Source organism: Vidua chalybeata, chromosome Z (assembly GCF_026979565.1).
Source record: "Vidua chalybeata isolate OUT-0048 chromosome Z, bVidCha1 merged haplotype, whole genome shotgun sequence".
In the NCBI taxonomy this organism is placed as follows: domain Eukaryota; kingdom Metazoa; phylum Chordata; class Aves; order Passeriformes; family Viduidae; genus Vidua; species Vidua chalybeata.
The window spans coordinates 26,401,168-26,419,635 of NC_071570.1; the positions used below are offsets into that span (position 1 = coordinate 26,401,168).

The following is an 18,468-nucleotide window of genomic DNA, read 5'->3' on the forward strand; positions in this document are numbered from 1 at the left end:
ATGATATGTACTTTAGGCCTTACTGCATCAAATCTGAAAAGATTGGGAAGAGGTACCTTGATTAAAATCCCCTACTGGCGAGAAAGACAGTTAACAACTTTTATTGACTGAACACTGGTATGAGTTTGGCCCTGAAGCACTCGTCCAGCTTATCCTGCAGGTCCCACAGCTGTAGAGCCAGAAGAACGAAGCACAGTTCAAGGATACTTAGCAGCATTGGCTTGTGATGTGGTTTGCTGAAAAGTAATCAGATACATCAAAACACTTAATGACATAAAAAAGTCACATTAAAATAGCTCTAGGTGAGCTGTAGTTTAAAAACAAAGACCTGCAACCTAGCAAACTCTAATACACTTATCAAGAAGGAAAAAATAAATAGTCATTTAACAGAAAGAGTAAATTTTTTTCTTTTCTTATCTGTAATACACTTTTTAGAATACAAAGTACTAAACTTCCAGTAAACTAAGTATCTTGAGCTTTTATCACCTCAACCTTATTTCAAGGTTGATTTGGTTTAGGTTTTTACTATACTGTTCACAATTTTCCCCTGTAGTGCTAATTTAATCATGCCAACTTTCCTTTTGAAGTATTTGCAATGAGGCAGTCCCTGAAAGATCTTTGAAAAGAAAAGGTTTGCAATTTTATCAAGAATTAATTTTCTGCCCATAAAATTAGCCATCTTAGTATAATAAATGGTAGTCATTCTGCTTTTAATCAAGGTAAATTCTCTTCCCTCTCAAATTAACTCAAGACAAATACCTGACTTAAGATTTTTATTTGCAGAATGGGTACACAGAATATATCTCCAGGGTTGTCACAGTTATTGCATTTTCGGAAGTCATTTTTTATTACAGTAGTTCAGGTGCTTTTTCCTTGTCACACTAGTCACAAAATCTGAATCCAGAAATTGTTCTTCATTAAATAATTACCTCATTAAATATCTAAATTCCTAAGAACATACAATTTAAATATTAATTTCGGCTTAGGAACCCAGATTATTGAAAACTATGTGCAGCAAGCCACATGGCTGTGAGTCACAACAAGAAATGGAGGCCTTTTCTGCTTTTGGTACTGCCATGATGGTGAGCAGACTGAGGGTGCTTGGGAAGTTGGGAAGAGACACAGCCAGGACAGGTGACCCCATCTGACCAAAGGAATACTCCAGACCACGTGGCACCAAGCTCAGTGTATAAAGTGGGGGAAAGAAGTGGGAAAGGGAAGGGTATTTGGAGTGATGCAGTTTGTCTTCCCAAGTAACCATTTTGCATGACGGAGCCTGGCTCTCCTGGAGATGGCTGAACACCTGCATGCTTATGGGAAAAAACTGAATTAATACTTTGGTTTGTTTTGCTTGTGTGCACAGCTTTTGCTTTCCCTATTAAACTGTCTTTTTCTCAATGCGTGAGTTCTCCAACTTTTACCCTTTTGATTCTCTTCCCAAACTCTCTGGTGGTGGAGTGAGTGAGTGGCTGTGTGGGGCTTGGCTTGAGGTTAAACCATGACATCTCCTCACCAGTGCCTTCTCCACAAAGACAGCAAGTACTGTTTGCTGTTGTCAACAGGCCTCAAGCCTGAGCTTTGTCTAATACCTTGTCAAAAGATAATTTTTCTTCAAACTATTACCAGATGTGTTATAATAAAAATACTTTAAGAACATAAATATGCAATCCGATTTACCTGAGTGACTGGATGATGCTTCTCAACAATAACTGAACTTGTGGGTGGAGCAACTCTCCTCACTATTAAACTCCTAGAAGCTCTGGATTTTTGTCCCATATCAGCTCGGCCTGTGATTCGAGCAGTGATTGTTCTTCCTGCTTTCTGTTGTGCAGATGTTATTACTTTTGCTGTGGGCTATAAATAAATTAAATATTAATTAGTAAAAAATTCTAAACATAATCTTTACAATGCTAGGTGTTTCTGCTCAGTTTTATCTGCCACATGCCTAAATGTGATGTTGCAGGTAGTCCAGTTATATTACACAGGACTGAATGTGCTCCACCTGGCTGTAACCAGGATTACTCCATTTTTTCTACTTGTGCAATAGCATTTCAAGTAAATTACTTCTGTCCTGAGGGAAGTAAGACTAATTTGACAAAAATCAAGAAGCATGGATAGTTTAGCTTTGCTTGCTGACTGCATGCTTAAGTGACAGCTGAAGGCACTTCCATCATTGTGGAAATCCTTTCTAGCAATGACAGAGCAGATAAAAAAACTCCCATGCATACAAAAATGCATCTTTTTCTGACAGCTGATAGCAAACTGTGTCAAATGCAGAAAAGAAAGGAGGGCAGTTTAGCATGAAGCATAGAAAAGGGAATGAGAGAGAAATTTCAAAGAGCAGGATAATGAGACAAAGCACTTTCCACAACAAAAGGTTATCAAGTCAAACACCAATTGTTCCTGTTGCACTATACCTGAGTGCACTCTTCTATTCTTCATTTTGCCACACTGCCCTATCTACAAAAAGAATTTAAAACTGCTCCTAGCGTAAATGAGTTTATGTAACATAAATGATCATTTTCAAGCTAGTGTCTTCATACTGCTATGTAAACTCTGTGGCAGTGTACTCAACTACATACCTGTGTTGCTCTGAGAAATGCAAAAATAACACCCACACTAATATTCGTTATGATTATGCCCTAAAGAAGAAAAAAAGTTAACTTTAGCATGTTACCAGTTTTTGAGTTGATGTCACACCAGATCCTGATGTTGTGCTATTGAAGATAACTGGAGAATCAGAACCTAGTCTGGTCTCAGGAGTGCTTGCATGAGCCAGGTGGCTGCAAAACTAAAATGAGAGTTTACACAGAATGAGTACTATTTTCTAGAAAATACAGTTTTACTCCTTAGATAGCCAATTTTCTGACTATCCCAATTACTCTTTTAATTGCAATGTCTTTGTAGATATTTTATCTCTAGTGTTACTGTTTATTGTCTAATATAAAATTATTTGTCTAAAAATTGTAGAAATGGTATGAATAACATTTGTCACTACTAGAATGAAAAGTCAGGAGAGAGGCATGCACATAATCTCTGTTCTAACCTACTCTCTAGCATGATACCATTTTACAATAGGAAAGTTTTCGGGATAACTCCAGAGCAGGTCCAAAACAACCATGGTACTAGATGATGATCTGGCTAAGTTGGTATGACAGGACAATAACCTCAGTTCCCTCAATGTCTGTAAGTGTTACCCCCTAAAAAAGAAGTCTGAAGTCAAGCCAGCTTTTCATCTTTCCAGAGTATACTAAATTCATATTTTTGCCCCATTGACAGCACAGTCTGAACACACCTGCATGTTTCCTTTTAGACCTGGACTCTCTTCAAAAAAGCCCCAACCAAGAAATTTCTCTTTTGTCACTAGGAAATACAATTCTGTTCCAGCTACATGCTTACCATGTTTTCCATCTGAAGAGCAGCTGCTGGTGGAGGTGGTGGTAACGGTTGATTATATTGTGAAGGAGGTGGCCTTCCTGCACCAGTGGTAGCATGATCATTTCTCCTGCTTCCTACATCTGTTATTAGAAACACAAAGTAATGGGATAAGCACATAATCTAGCTAACCATAAGGGGTGGGGATATGGTAGAAGATAATTTGCAACAAAAAATTTAATATTTTTGGAATTTAATGTTTTTGGAATTTCTGTATAATCAAATAAAAAAGAGCAGGCTGTTCTTTACAGAGGTAGGTAGGTAGACAGATATAAACAAACATTCCTGTATTTTACCCTCTTTTGAGATGCTTATAAATGTTTTTCAAAAGGCTTGTTTCTCTGTTATGTCTCAACATCTCTGTGGCACATGTCACCTACTTGTAGGTGTAGAACTGAGGTTCTTCCTACTGCTTGCCAAAACTAAAATCAGTGTGCAAGAGGTGCTCTTATCCTAAGAGACAAAATCCAGTTTAGATAGTAAAAGACAAAGGTCATTTGCTCATTCCAGGAACTAGAGTGACACCGTGTGGTAGTTGTGTTTGGTTTTTTAATTAGCTGAAATAAGTAGGAGAAATAAAAGGAAGGTGCTTCAAATCTGTGCGATACTAGTATATGTCAAGAATAAAAGGATACCAGAATGCGCATTTTGTTCATATCTATGCGTGTACACGCTCATTAAGCTTATGCACAGACAGGACGAATGCACAGTTATAGATTAGTAAGATCTGACCTATGTTACTGAGGAAAAACTGTATTAGGACTTTTATAAACAAAAAGTTATTAATTCCTGTGGCTTCAGTGTTCCTTTAAATACATGAAGAGGTTAAATACTCTTAATATACTACTAGCCAAAAAAAAAGTCAGCAAATTAGGCAGGTAATTTTAACACCATCAATACTGACATTAAATATTATGAAGCCATCAAGTTTGTGACATATGCACACTATTAATAAATACACTATAATGATATATGATATGTATTTTACCTGTAGATTGTGTGTATATTAAATGTATATTAAAATAACTTAATCATAAATTTATAGAGGCAAAATTCTGGATTTTATGTCCAATGACAGCAGGTGGCACTGCAGTGTTCATATAAATTTATAATTGCTGACTGATTCTGGCACATGGAAGTTTTGATGTCCACAGATCAAAAGACTAGAAACAAATCACAATCATCCTCTCTGATGTTTGCAGTCCTCCAGTGTCCTGATCACTGATTAAGAATGCAGATCAGTTCAACAGTTGAACAGTTGTTCAACCATATTAAACAATTATGTAACTAACTTCATTAAAACCACCACCTGGCTGTAAGCAAAAGATAGTATGCCTGGGGCAGGGGAGAAGGTGGTACCAGAGGTGGTGGAAGCTAATGACCTGCTTGGGACCGAGGACAACAGAGTCTGTGAAATGTTATGAAGCCTGATTAAAACGCATCATAATGGACACACAAAGAAATGAGTTACAGGTATGCTAACATTCAGCACAACAAAATCTTTAGATGTTGTGCTGGTGTAGAGTATCAGTTCCAGCTTCTTAGTAAAAATCAAGCAAAATCTTTGGTCCATAAAACTAAACGGTTGGGGGGCACAACTATTATAGAACTCAGTTTTCTTCATTTCCTTACTACTTACTCTCATTTTTATAGACCTACAGAAACAATGCTTTCACACCAGTCAATTAACCTTCATTATTAGGGAGACGTGGTGTCTATTGCATGTTTTTGAAAACAATAGACAAACAAATGAAAGATAATGCTTCAAGATAGAATAATTCTTAATTAGCGACACAGTGAAAAAGTACTTGGGAAATGCCCTGTAATTTTATTCCCAAACCCAGTATCTTCAAGAAATCATTTATTCTTTACCTTCTACAAATACTGATCCTAAATTTTTACTAGCACACAGCTACTACACTTTGCTAATGACACATTAATTTCCTAAGCAACTGCACTAATTCCACTTATGTTTAACAGGCTTAGACAACTGCTCAGGAAAGTATCCTCTTACATCTTCTTCAGGTTTTTATTTCCTCTTCCTATCTACCTTTTTTTGGTGAAGAATTTCTCTAAAGTAGTTCAGAAACTTCTGTGTAAGACTGTTAAATTTAGCAACTGAAGTTACTTGTCTAAGGCTATTAACCACTGCTGCCACTACAGATGGTTGTTGAGACACACATATCGCTGTGGCACTCCTGCTGGCACAGCTATTTTCTTTCTAACCTAGGTTGCTGCACCAGCACGATTATGTTCCCACTGCTAGGGACTGTCTCAGTCTGAGAGAGTGATTTCATTACATCTGTAAGCATGTGCAGCTCTCTCCTGTGTAGCTGTACAGGTCTTACAGATATGCTGCTGATTAAAATATCCTGGTGTTTCCTGTTCTGGCATGGAGTTACAACTAAATACAGAACCTGAGAGATTAGCTTGCCCTTTTTACATTCAAAAGCAGGATTAAGAAAGAAGGGAGAGCTGTCTGAGAAAAGCTGATTCATGACACACTGAGATTCCAGAGTACAAAGGAATTTTCAGGATTTTGTCTTCACTGCTCCATAACATGGTGTTTTAAGAAGTTTGCCACTTCTGACTTCCTTTGCTGCCTTCAGCTGCAGTTTACTACTCTCCCAGCAATGTGGCATGAAGAGAACATGTTCCTTCTTTCAGCTACAGCTGTATGAAGTCCAGCATCAGAGTACTTCTCAACATATTCAACAGGACATTTTAAAGCAATAAAAGTTTAATAAACTCTGTATTGCCAAAAATTCTCAAATTAAAAAAAAAAAAAAAGAGTAAAGGAACTCCATTAAAACAAACAAACAAAAAAATCCCAAAGAAATCCAACAAAAATGCACACACGCTACCAGATTAAACCTGCTAGTCACACTAACCAGGATCTGGCCTACTGTCCGTGCTTTGAAACATGGTCATTGCTTCCAGATTCAAAGCACATACACCACGCATAAAGGCTTTCTTAACAGTGTCTTCATACTGATCTCTTTCAGTATGCAGTCGCAGAATCTCAGCTCTTGACTGTTCCAAAGCAGCAGTTAACTATGAAACAGAATGAGGAAACAGATGAGGTCTGATTAAAAAGCATAATAGTGGACACATAATTTACAACAAAAATTACAACAAAAAATTTACTTCTTACTTCTGAATGCAAACTACAAACATATTCATCAATTAACTTTAAAAATAATTTACTATATTTACAAAGATAGAGGTTTTCACTTGAAAATCTCTGCTTCACCAGAGATGAACAGCTGATTGTAGTTTCTTTGTAGTACAGCACAATATTAATAATAGAGGATATCAAAGACAAGACTATTCAAAAGGACTGTCAGACTCAACCTAAGCAGAAATATATGTTGCAAGTTTTTGTCTTTATAAGTTGGCATCTGGCACAACCCAGATCTCTGCAGAGACATGGGTTCATTCAACAGAAGAGCAAGAGTTCTCTGATGATTATTTAAGTATAAGGGTAAATTTTCATCACCAGTCTCTCTTCTCTAGATACTGTAAAAAACTAAAAATGCTGAGCAAAGATCAGAGCAAGTTGCTACTTATGGTTTTTGTGCTGTTAAAACACATTTGGTAAGGCTGTTCTTAAAATTCTAGGTTTAATTTCTTGCTGAAATACAAAGCTCTTGAAAGTGATATTTTAAAACTGATTACTTAGCATACAGCAATGCACAGATTGACAATTTCACCTTAAGCTCTGAAAATTCTTTAACAAGCTTAATCAGCAAGCTAAAGAAAAATCAAACTTAGTTTCAGCCTTTAACAAAATAGCTATTAAAGAAAAAAATACTGTACTCATCATGATCATTAAAAGTAATAATGGTCTTCTATTTCTACTGTCTCCTTCATTAAGACCTCAAAATGTATAGCCGTTACTAACAGAATGCTGTTAGAAAACAAATGGCATTCCCATTAGTAGGCAAACAGAAATTTCCTTATTTCAGGAAAGTACAATTTATTTCATCTGTGCATGCAGATTTGCAACATTTTATATCAGGTGCAGGGAAAAAAAGGCATGTCTGAAGACACAACAGAGATCTTCGATCCATTTGGATCTTCTTGCATATTTGGGAGCTCTGTTCTACTGGAAAATACTCGCGTTTTGTTAGGTTTGCTGCGAAATACATACTTGGGAGGAACAGGGGTTGGGAGTCAAGGAGCAAGAGAAGGAAAAAAAAATTGATTTTACCTCTGCAATTTTCGCTTCACAATCATTGGCAAGCTGAACACACATATCTTCTGCCCTTAACTGACAGGCTCTTGCTACTTTGTCTTTCCGTCTTTCTTCACTAACAGAGCACCATGCGGCCCACACTTTCTTCATCAAAGCCGTCTGGAAATGTCTATCTGCCATTCTAATTGCATATTCCTTAGGAAGTAAATACAACCACATCATACAAAAGTTGAGAGTTGATAAAAAGTTCAGTACTCTCCTGTGCATGATTGTTTTACACATTATTACAAAGACCACAGTAGAAACCCCTTAACTGAGTTACAGGTACTGCAGTGAAGTGTTACACAATCAGCATCAGCAGCTCAGCATTGCCTCTGCATGCGTGCCATGGCACATTACTGTCCTCACCATGAGAAACCGTATTTATGAACTCCTAGGCAACACACAACAGTGGTCTTACTCTTAGTTTAATGACACTCAAACAACAACCTCACATACACAGTATAAAGAGACATATGAAGCCATTTGCTGGGTATGTGGCACATTTAGATTCACTGCAGGAATCATATAAAACCTGCAGTCACAAAGATTGCAGATAGTTATCATAAAACACTTATATTTTGAATAAATTTAGACTTCAGGATTGTTTAAAAACTACTTTAAAACAACTCTATTCTACTCTACAGCAAAATAATCAGCAGACAACAGTTCTTTCCCATTCCAGAGAGTATTCTGACAGCAACATTCCTTTTAGAACCGATCTTTTCAAACTGTTATTTGACATTGTCAAACACATCAAGATAGAAACACCATGATTTCCTCAAACTGTAATAGGAACTGCAGCAGCTCTGACTCTTTTGGGTTCAGAGGTTTAATTTTCACTGCATTTTGATTTTGTGCACATACCTCTTGTTTGGCTTTAGCATGCTGAATCCGCCACAGTGTAAATGCTCTCATCAACACTGCTCTCTCCTTTTGCTTTTCTAATGCTCGGGTCAAGTTAATAATTACCTGCAAAAATATTAATTAGTTCTATTTCACTATTTATGATCACTGTAAGATCAAAGAGAATGTACTTTATGTCTCAGTTATTTTTCACTTAAAGCACTTGTTTTTAACAGATGCTTTCTACTGAAACTTCCCCTTACTCTAATCAAGTGAGAAACAACAATCAGAGTTCAAATGAGAAGTAAAAGTCCTGTGGCTTTGACACTCAGATTGTGGCACTTCCATTGTGTAGTTTTAGGAGAAGTTCAACTGAATTGTTATTGTTATTTCCTCCTACATTTGGTGATTTCTGAGCTACTTTCTCATAATTGTTACCGTAGCATAACATTAGAAGAACCTCTTATTTCAAAGAGAATTTAAATAAATCAGAAACATTTGTATTAGAAGTTTGTTTCACTTGTCAGAACAGAATAAACAAGCTAAGCCATTGCTATAAACCAGAAAAATCGTATTAAAAATTGTTACTCTCTTTAGAAATTCTCATGGAAGATACTATAAAAGCTTATAGCAATTAAAACATTTGAGAGGCAAGATGTCATACTGGATAGAGACTGCAGCTGGGGACTTTTACCAGCAATCTCTAAAATTTAATGAGTACACATAAACAGTTGAGTTTCCTCAACTAAAAAGTAAGCCAGGGATGATGCAAATTTGGTAAACCAAATCTGAATATTGCTCTCTACTTCTCCCTAACTTCTTATGCCACATTCTGCCATCAACCATATATGAGCAACTCCAATGGTCAAGAGTGACCTATCTTGGGACTTTGGGGAATAATGCAAAGTTATTTTAATTACTGCATAAATATTTTTGGGAACAAGATTTTATGACAATACATACTAGCATATGTTAACATCACTCATTTGTTACAAGTAATAATTATTGAACATACATCAATGAAATTAATGATACCTAAAATAAAAATGGAAAACAAATTAGATTGATATATTAATTACTTTTGTTGAAAAAGTGTCATAAAAATCAATTTTCAATGCTGCATGCATACTGCTACACACTAGAAGTCTTCGCCTAAGTCTATTTTTGTTAATTAGCATATTTTTGCAAACAAAAAGCATTTAAGATTTACAATGTGAAGTAAGAATATAATACTTGTAATATTTGTGAGGCTGATGAACCTTGGTTTATATGGTCCATATCAGGATACCCCAGATTTCATAATTATGGAATGATATGCGGAAGCAGGGAAGCACTGCCACTTTCCATTCAGGTGATAACAATAGTAATTTTCTATTCAAATTCTTAGAAACAAAACTATAAAATCGGCTGAAGAAATAATTTATTTGGCAGCAGAAAACAAAATAGAGCTTTCAAGGTATCACTGAGAATTACGGCACATTAAATATGATTGACACGCAATGATATCCAACAGAATTAGATGTTTGAAAGGTATAGGCTGAAATAAGGTACTAGTTACATGGTACAGTACATGCACAAGGTACTAGTTATATGGTACAAGACTAATCCAGTTATTGTAATGTTACAACACCTACATTTGCTTGGTCTGTAAGATTAGTCTGTTTTCCAAATGAAGAGAGAACACTATCTTCATTCACGTTTTAACTCCTGTAATGTATGTTTTTAGAAAATGTAAGTAGGAATTAGAAACCCAAACTCTATTAAGTGTTCTCAAGTACTAAGCGATATGTTCAGGGTGGCAGTAAAAAGACACAATTATCTTGTGTGATTGCAAAACTGCCAAGATTTTATATCCACTTTCACAGTTCTAGTTAATTTTCAGGTTGTTTGCACTGTTGACAGCAGGAAAGTGTAAACCAGAGACTGCAAATGTCCAATCTTAAGAATATGTACAAATGTAGAATTCCTAAGAATCTTAAAATAGAGGCTCCTCAACATTTACAAGACTGCTGCCTACTTAAAATTGAGAAAAACCAATCTAATAATTGAAAATTTAGAGGTTTTTGAAGTTTAAGAGCTAACAGACTCACCTAAACCTGTGTGATCTTCATGAAATAAATGAGAAACAAGAGTAAACTCTAGATTTAAGAGGTAAACAATGCAAAGTATGCACATATGATGCATTTTCATTGTTAGTATAGACAACTCTATTAGCAACCATGATTATTTTTCTACTATACAGTGTGAATGTATTATTTACTTCTCTATGTTACTTGCTTAAAAAAAAAATTGTTCAAAGAGATGGACCAAAAGATTTAGTGTAGATATTTTTAAACAGAGAGGAACTGTTAAAATATGAAATTGAGTTACTACCTCATCTTTCCTGCTAATAGAGATTTCATAAGTATGAAGTAACTCTTTCAGGTTTTCCATCTCATTCTGCAGTTGCTTCACTTGTGTGACATGTTTCTCTTTCTCTTGTCTCATTTGAAGCTTGTGATGTTGAATCGTATTAAGTTCCCAATTTTTCAGTTCAGTCAGAATATTTGTCTGAAAAGTTAAAAGGATGACAGTAATGCAGTTTAAACTATTCCCTCCTCTCTATTATTTTAATCTTAAAACACTTATTTGCAGTGATACCTTCATTACACAGGCTGAGTACAGCTGTATTACCAGACAATGAACTATGGAATTATGGTATCTGAACATCCCCAATGGAGACAGTTATTCCAAAATTTTTGAAAAAAGATATTTTGTGCTACATATACTTATGTGCAATATGCAACAAAAACAAAAAATACCATTCTCCCAGCAATCACACTGCAACTTTTCCTCCATTAACTCTACAGTATAATGATATCAATGAATGATTTTTAAGGATTCCATACAATATAAATACCTTAAGACTTCCACTCCAGTGATCAACTATATTTTCTATTTGAGTGACTTTTCCATCTGCTGAAGTTAATTCAGTCACTGTGGTTTTGCCGACTTCTCTTGGACCATGTGTGGAAGAAGCTGCTTCTGGAAGAGCAGGTTGTTCCATACCAGCCTGCTTCTCTGATGTTGAGACTGAAAATAAAACAAGAGAATAAGAACTGACACACTGGAAAGGCTGCCTGGTCCACATTCTGGATGGAAGTCAGAAGACAAGCATTGGTAAAAAGGAAATAAAATATTTATGACATCAGAAATGTCCTTTCCCCACATAAGGAAAAACAATCCAATTCTAATACATGCTTCCTGGACACATATATTTAAACTGACAATCCTATCATAACATTAGTAAATTCAAAAGTAGTGCTCCCTTAAAATACAGTATCTAAGTTAATTTGAAAGAGAATGATCACAGCAAGCACTAAAAATACAGCCAGAAATAACATCTAAAGGCTTCTTGACAATTAACATCTCAGGTCAACAATCTACAAACTTCTGCCTTTTTTCTCAATGAGCCTGTAAACACCTGAGGTCTGTGGTGTTCCTTTACGAATTCACAAAGTAGCCTGTGGATATGTTTAGATGTTAATATGTACCTGCATCCATTTTTCTTAAAGCCTTAAATTTGTTCATCTAATTAGCATTCAATTTGAGAAAGGATGTATCTATCATGAATTTATATAATGCCTTATACAATAAATCCTCACTTTCAGGAATTATGGCTAGGTACCACTGCAATAAAAGTTAATCCCTGCCCCAAAGTTAGTTTGTATGCATTTGAGCTGAGAATAAAGTTAATATTTAAGTAAACTTGTGAAGTAAAATATTGCTTTATATTTAATTATTCCTTACAGAAAATTTGTTATTTCAGTTGACAACTGAATAAAAGAAAATTAGAAAGAAGATGTATTAGCAGATTCCTGCTAATAACAGCAAATATGACAACTTCAAAAAAATGCTTTTTTTTTTTTATAAGCAGAGAAAACCTCCAACATTTTAATCTTCACTTCTGAAAACAAATATTGTCTGATGAGAACTATTTTTTGATTCAACCTAGAAGAGATAAGCTTATCTGTCACAAAGCAGTATCTTCAGTGGACACCAGAAAAGTGTGTTTCTAATTTATTTATAGCAGAGCCTGATGGTTGATATTCTTTTACAGTTATTTTCAGTGTTAGGTCTCCTTTCCTAAGGAAATTAGAAGAGCTGTCTGGCTAATACTCTACCACAAAACTACTACACTCACGCTCTGAAACAAAAGGGAAATAAAGGAAGAACCGTGATGCAGAAGCAGTTACAACTGCTTTTTGATATTTCTCTCAAGGTAATATACAACCACAGATCATAAAATTAACACCAGCTTGAGCTACAGGAGTGCCATCTAACACACTATGTCTATGGACTAGATGTCCTACCCTATTACACAAGCAAAAGACCATAAAGAGATTATTCCCCATCACAGAGTATATTAAAATCAGATTTTAGCTTTTTGTCATTGTTTCTCTTGAAAATGACCAAAGTGTTGGTATAGTAGTGGCAGAATTTGAATACCTGTTGCTTCTAAAAATCTCCAAAATACGTGATATGCCAGACAGATGATCCAGATTACTTGAAATACACCTAATTTTTGTGATAAAGAATCTGGCTGGCATCTGACAATAAAATTATCTGGCACTCTTACCATTGTCAGATATTCACAGTTTTGTCTTTCACCACTTCTCCCCATTTCTGCATGTCATTCCTTCCTTCAGTTGTGACATTTATGCATTCATAAAGCTTTGTTTTTATTTTTATATTTCTACTACTTGGCTAGATTACAAAGATATCCTACACAGCACAGTTTGCAAGATACCGTAAAAAACCAAAAAAAAAACAACAAAAAACAAAAAACAAAAAAACCCAAAAAACCCAAGCAAACAAAAAAAACACCCAAAAAAAAAAAAAAAAAAAAAAAACAAAACAGAACAAACCCAAAAAACAAAAAAAAAAAAAAAAACCAAAAAACCCCAAACAAAACACCAAAAACAAACAAAAAACCCAAAAACCAAAAACAACAAAAAACCAACAACAACAACAAAAAACCCAAACAAAACCCAACAGAACAAAATGTAACAAATCAAAACAGGATATTAAAACAGACTGACAACTGCCACAATCTGAGAATCACAGTATTACTAGTTCATCACTCCCTTCCCCTTAATTCTTCCTATGAACAGATTATCCTAACAGAACTTCATTTCTCTCATTTACCATAGGATGCATATCTTCATTGAATCTACTGAATGTATATGTTACATATTTATAACATCATCTTATAAATTTCATCTTGGCTTTCCAGCATTGCCATAATTTTCTAGCTGTACACACATTAATTTAATTCTTATTTCTAATGCTCTCCTTCTGTCACCTCTGTTCCTTCACAGAATTATATGATGTCATTCAGTTACAGTGCGCTAAGGTATCAAGGATACTGGGACATTTGGATGTAAGTATAGAAATGCACTATATTAAATAATCTCCACATGCATTTACTGCAACAAATCTCTAGATGGAGGTAATGAAATTAGCTGTTTATCCAGATGTCTGTTACTACAGTTGAGCTTTTCTGTGTTGTTCTAATATCTAACTTTTTCTGTTTTTATTAATAAGATCTGACACTGTTCTCACACATGACATGCTATTAGTGGCCCAAGCTGAGCACAGCAATTTGCTAAAATGTTCTAAGAAGTTTAATGGATATGTACTAAGGACTGGCAGGCTTGAAGAGAAGCATTTTTTCCACTCTTTGGGTATGAGTCATCATTGCACATCTCTGCAACAAATAATTTACTGCTCCAGTCTTAGTAATTTTCAAATTTAATCAACTAAACTGATAACAGGAACAGGAAATTAAGTTTTATGTTTCAAAGTTTAAAAACATTTGGACATTGAACTGAATTGAATAATACAGCATGTTTATTCCAATTACTTTTCTTATTTGAATGAGAACTGTTAGGAAAGATACCATGTATACTTACATTTTCTGCAACAAATAGAGATTACCATTAATCAGAGTTCTACCATCATAATGGTATCATCCAGACCAAAGAATACTTCATAACCAAAACTTCATTTCAGAAAGCACCACATGGCATTAAAAACTCTGTTGGTCCCAATACCATCACATGGAGAAGGGGAAAATACATTGTAAACTTGAGAAGCTCTGCAGAACAGCAAACTTTCAGATTTTAATTCCATGCTCAGCACATTCATTCATTTTGTTTTACAGTTATAGAACACTAACTGAATAATTTATTATTTTGTTAGTTTAACACACAAGCAGCATTAGAGGCAAATGACAAAAAGCCTGATTTTTAGCATGAACAAGCAAGCAGTGCCAAAAGAATGGAGTTTAACAAAAAAATTAACTGTCCTTCAGAAAAAACCTGATAAACAATCCCACCTGATCAGCATTAGAGGTAGAGTATTAAGCTTGAATTTAAGCATTAGAGGCATAATATTAAACTTGAACAGTTTTCTCACTGTTCATTCAAAGTCATATTATTACCATAATGAAAAAAGAAGGTATTCTGAGGGCATTAACACTGTGGCCAGCACTACTTCAATACGTAATCATCACCAATCAATATCATTGATTATATAGAAGAATTCAAGATTTTGATTAGATCTTTTCCTAAAAGTTAAAAAAACCTTTCTACAACTAGATTGTTTGCAGCTCTATCTCTAGGAGGTATGACCCAGACTGAGAAGACATAGTGATATTTTTAACAGCAAACATATTTTGATAAAATAGCGAAGCAAAGGAAACTTATTTATAGCATGTAATTGACAGAAGCAGGATGAGTCTGTGTAAATATTCTTCTTGTCTCTTCTGTTCTCTGGGAAGTTCAAAAGCACCTTCTTTATTGTCTTTAATAACTTTTTTTCTACTTTGAAAATAACAGACAAATTGTATTTTGCAGGGTGCTGCCTTTTGCAAAGACAATAAATATCTGAGTGATTCCTTGTAATGAGCAATACAATTCCTTTAATGAAAACTACAAAGCAAAATTTTGATCACCATCAAGTATAAGACTATTTCTTCCCCTGTTTCATGAGAATTAACAAGAGCTTGCAAATGACTATTCTAATTTGGTAACACCAGGAATATTAAAAAGATAACACTGTTCAAATATTTCAAGAGAAGCAACCAAGGGAATGGAATTTCGTCCTCTCACTTCTATGGCTATAAAAAGCATCAAAGACCTGACAGGCTACGTGTTTAGCCCTATGAAATGGTTTTACATTGGCTGGATGCCAAATTGCAGCCACCGAAGCTGCTCTCTCACTCACCTCTGCAGCTGCACAGGGGAGAGAAAATATAATGAAGGGTCCATGGGTTGAGATAAGGACCAGGAGAGATCACTCATTAAATACCATCATGGGCTAAGCAGGCTCTAATTAGAGATATGAATTAAATTTATCACTAAAAAAAATGAGAGCAGGATGAGAAGTAAAATAAGACCTTAAAAACACCTTTCCCACATCTGTGTCTCCTTCCCAGCTCTACCTCCTCTCCCAGTGGCACACAGAGACAGGGAATGGAGGTTATGGTCAGCTCCTCACACATTGTTCCTGCTCATGGAGAGGAATCTTTCCCCTGCTCCAACATACGGGGTCCCTCCCATGGGAGACAGTTCTCCATGAACTTCTCCAACGTGAGTCCATCCCATGGGCAACGCTCTCTGTGAACTGCTGCAGTGTGGGTCACTCTTCCATGGGGTGCAGTCCTCCAAAGACAGGCTGATCCAGTGTGGGTCTCCCACGGTGTCACAAGTCCTACCAGGAAAGCTGCTGCAGCATGGGCTCCTTTCTCTGCAGGTCTGCAGGTCCTTCCTCCAGTGTGAGCTTCCCATGAGGTCACAGGCCCCTCTCAGACATCCACCTGGTCCATGGGTCTGTCTGACAGCATGTGTCTGTCTCCTCCACAGGCTGCAGGTGGATCCCTGCACCCCCTTGACCTCCATGGGCTGCAGGGGCATCTGAGCTCCAGTGCATGGAGCACCCCTTGTCCCTGCTTCTCCAGTGACCTTGGTGTGTACAGAGCTGTTCCTCTCACACATTCTCACTCCATTCTTCTCTGGTCACAATTACAACTAAGCAAAACTTCTCTTCCTTCTCAAATCTCTTATCACAGAGGTGTTACCACCATTTCAAATTGCCTCAGCCATAACCTGCTGCACTCCCATCCTTTGGAGCTGACAGGGACTGGCTCTGTCAGACATGGAGGAAGCTTCTGGCAGCTTCTCAGAAGCCACCCCTGTAGCACCCCCACTACTAAAGTCTGGCCATGCAAACCCAATGCAGCCCAGAAAAAAAAATTAAAAAGTATAACCATAACTCATCTGAAAAAGCTACAGAGATACAGGACACTGGGTGGCTGGCTACAATTTCTTCTTTAGACAAATAAGATAGAAAATAGAGTATACAGTCATGTACCAAAAAAGCGTAAGAGTCTAGTGCTTTGATTCTAATATTCTTTCTTACACGTTACAAAAAATCCCTTACAAAAAAATATTCCACTCAAACTGGGAGACAAAACTCTAAGCAGAGAGCACTGAGGAGAATACCCAAATTAGAATTTGCTCCATAATATAGTTCCACATAGCTGAGTTTGAAATTTTCTACTGTTTTAAGAACATCAACTCAGGTTGAGAAACAGTTCCAGCAGCTGACATTAACTGGTCTACAAATCAAGAGCTTTGCAAGTGTACTTGAATCCTGACAATCTGTGACTTACAATATGACTGATCAACAATGGAAGAACATTCACAGGAGATAAACACTCTGCTCATGGAGCTCTGGGAAGAATACAGGGAGTGACCACAGCTGTTTTAAAGGAAGCTGAAGTTATCTCAACACAGGAAGGGGCTTTGTTTTTCATAAAAGGCTGCACCAGTTGTGTGGCTCAACTGGTTGCATAAGTGGCCTTAATTAACTGCCAACTCTGAAGGTACTTCTGTGCTACCCAGAAAAGCATGGCTTGAGCCAGTGCAGTACAAAAACGAAGCAACCAGCAAAACGAACTTTCAATATAGCAATGGGCTTGAGCTGGCTTTAACCCACACAAACGGTCACAGCAACTGTGCCATGATAGTTCATATACAGAGACTGGCAGCAGGAGTCACAGCTGCACTGTGATCTGCATACTGCACTCACTCTGCTTGTGCTATAACTGTTCACCTAAGTCCTGCTCAGATTTTGGCTCACACACAGCTCATGCTAAGGCCTGGTGTATCCTAGGAGTGGTGCAATGAGGTCAAGGCAAGAGCAGCAGGTAGGCAAGATATGATGGACAGAAGGGCTAAAGGTCATTATGCAGCTGTCATCACCTACCACTTGCTATCTTCTGCAGCCTTAATCCTTCCAGACAGATTGTCTAGCAGTTGCTTTAGAATCTAAAAACTTAAATACTATTTGTAATGAACAAAGTTCCCGGTGAGGGCAGGGACTTCCTAGTTCCCATGGCAACACTGGAACGGCATTGGCTCTAGCTGAGCACCGATATTGAAATATTAATTAGCTAACTGCAATGTTTGTTTTCTCTAAACTACCTGGAGATAACCTGCCTCCCCCACCCACTCTGACATTCTGGGACTAAAATGCAAATAAAAACCCTTGGGACCATGGGAGCATTTTTTAGGGGATAAAGACACCCCTAAATAAAGAACTAAACACAGTAGAGGGGGCTAGACAAATGCCCTAGCTAAGGAAGAGGGAAACACATCCCCTGATTGACTTTTGCCTGTCACCATCACCTTCAAAAGACTAGACTAGAGTAGGCTGTGGGAAGCAGAGACGGAGAGACAGAACTTCCTGGTGCTGCCATAAAAGAAGGAGTGGGGACAGCCGTTGTTCTGGGCTTCAGCAACAGACTCTGCACGCGTCCTCACCCTTTGACTACCGGTGTGCCACAAGGAAAGAAAAGGAGACAGCTGCCGCTCTGGACTTCAGCAACAGACTCTGCACGCCTC

The 18,468-nt window shown here is 36.8% G+C and overlaps 1 protein-coding gene across 1 annotated transcript in view; it reads right to left on the reverse strand.

Annotated features, from left to right (window-relative positions):
* Window positions 1-85: 85 nt before the first annotated feature.
* POC5 (POC5 centriolar protein) overlaps window positions 86-18,468 on the reverse strand; it is a 29,225-nt gene continuing 10,842 nt past the window's right edge. Inside the window, exons 6-14 of the mRNA XM_053932211.1 lie at window positions 11,418-11,590; window positions 10,892-11,068; window positions 8,540-8,644; window positions 7,649-7,828; window positions 6,327-6,489; window positions 3,400-3,518; window positions 2,678-2,791; window positions 1,678-1,854; window positions 86-236 (exon numbers count right to left, since the gene is read on the reverse strand). Of these exons, the coding sequence (XP_053788186.1) occupies window positions 198-236; window positions 1,678-1,854; window positions 2,678-2,791; window positions 3,400-3,518; window positions 6,327-6,489; window positions 7,649-7,828; window positions 8,540-8,644; window positions 10,892-11,068; window positions 11,418-11,590 (1,247 nt within the window). The 3' untranslated portion in view covers window positions 86-197. The remainder of the gene's footprint in view (window positions 237-1,677; window positions 1,855-2,677; window positions 2,792-3,399; window positions 3,519-6,326; window positions 6,490-7,648; window positions 7,829-8,539; window positions 8,645-10,891; window positions 11,069-11,417; window positions 11,591-18,468) is intronic.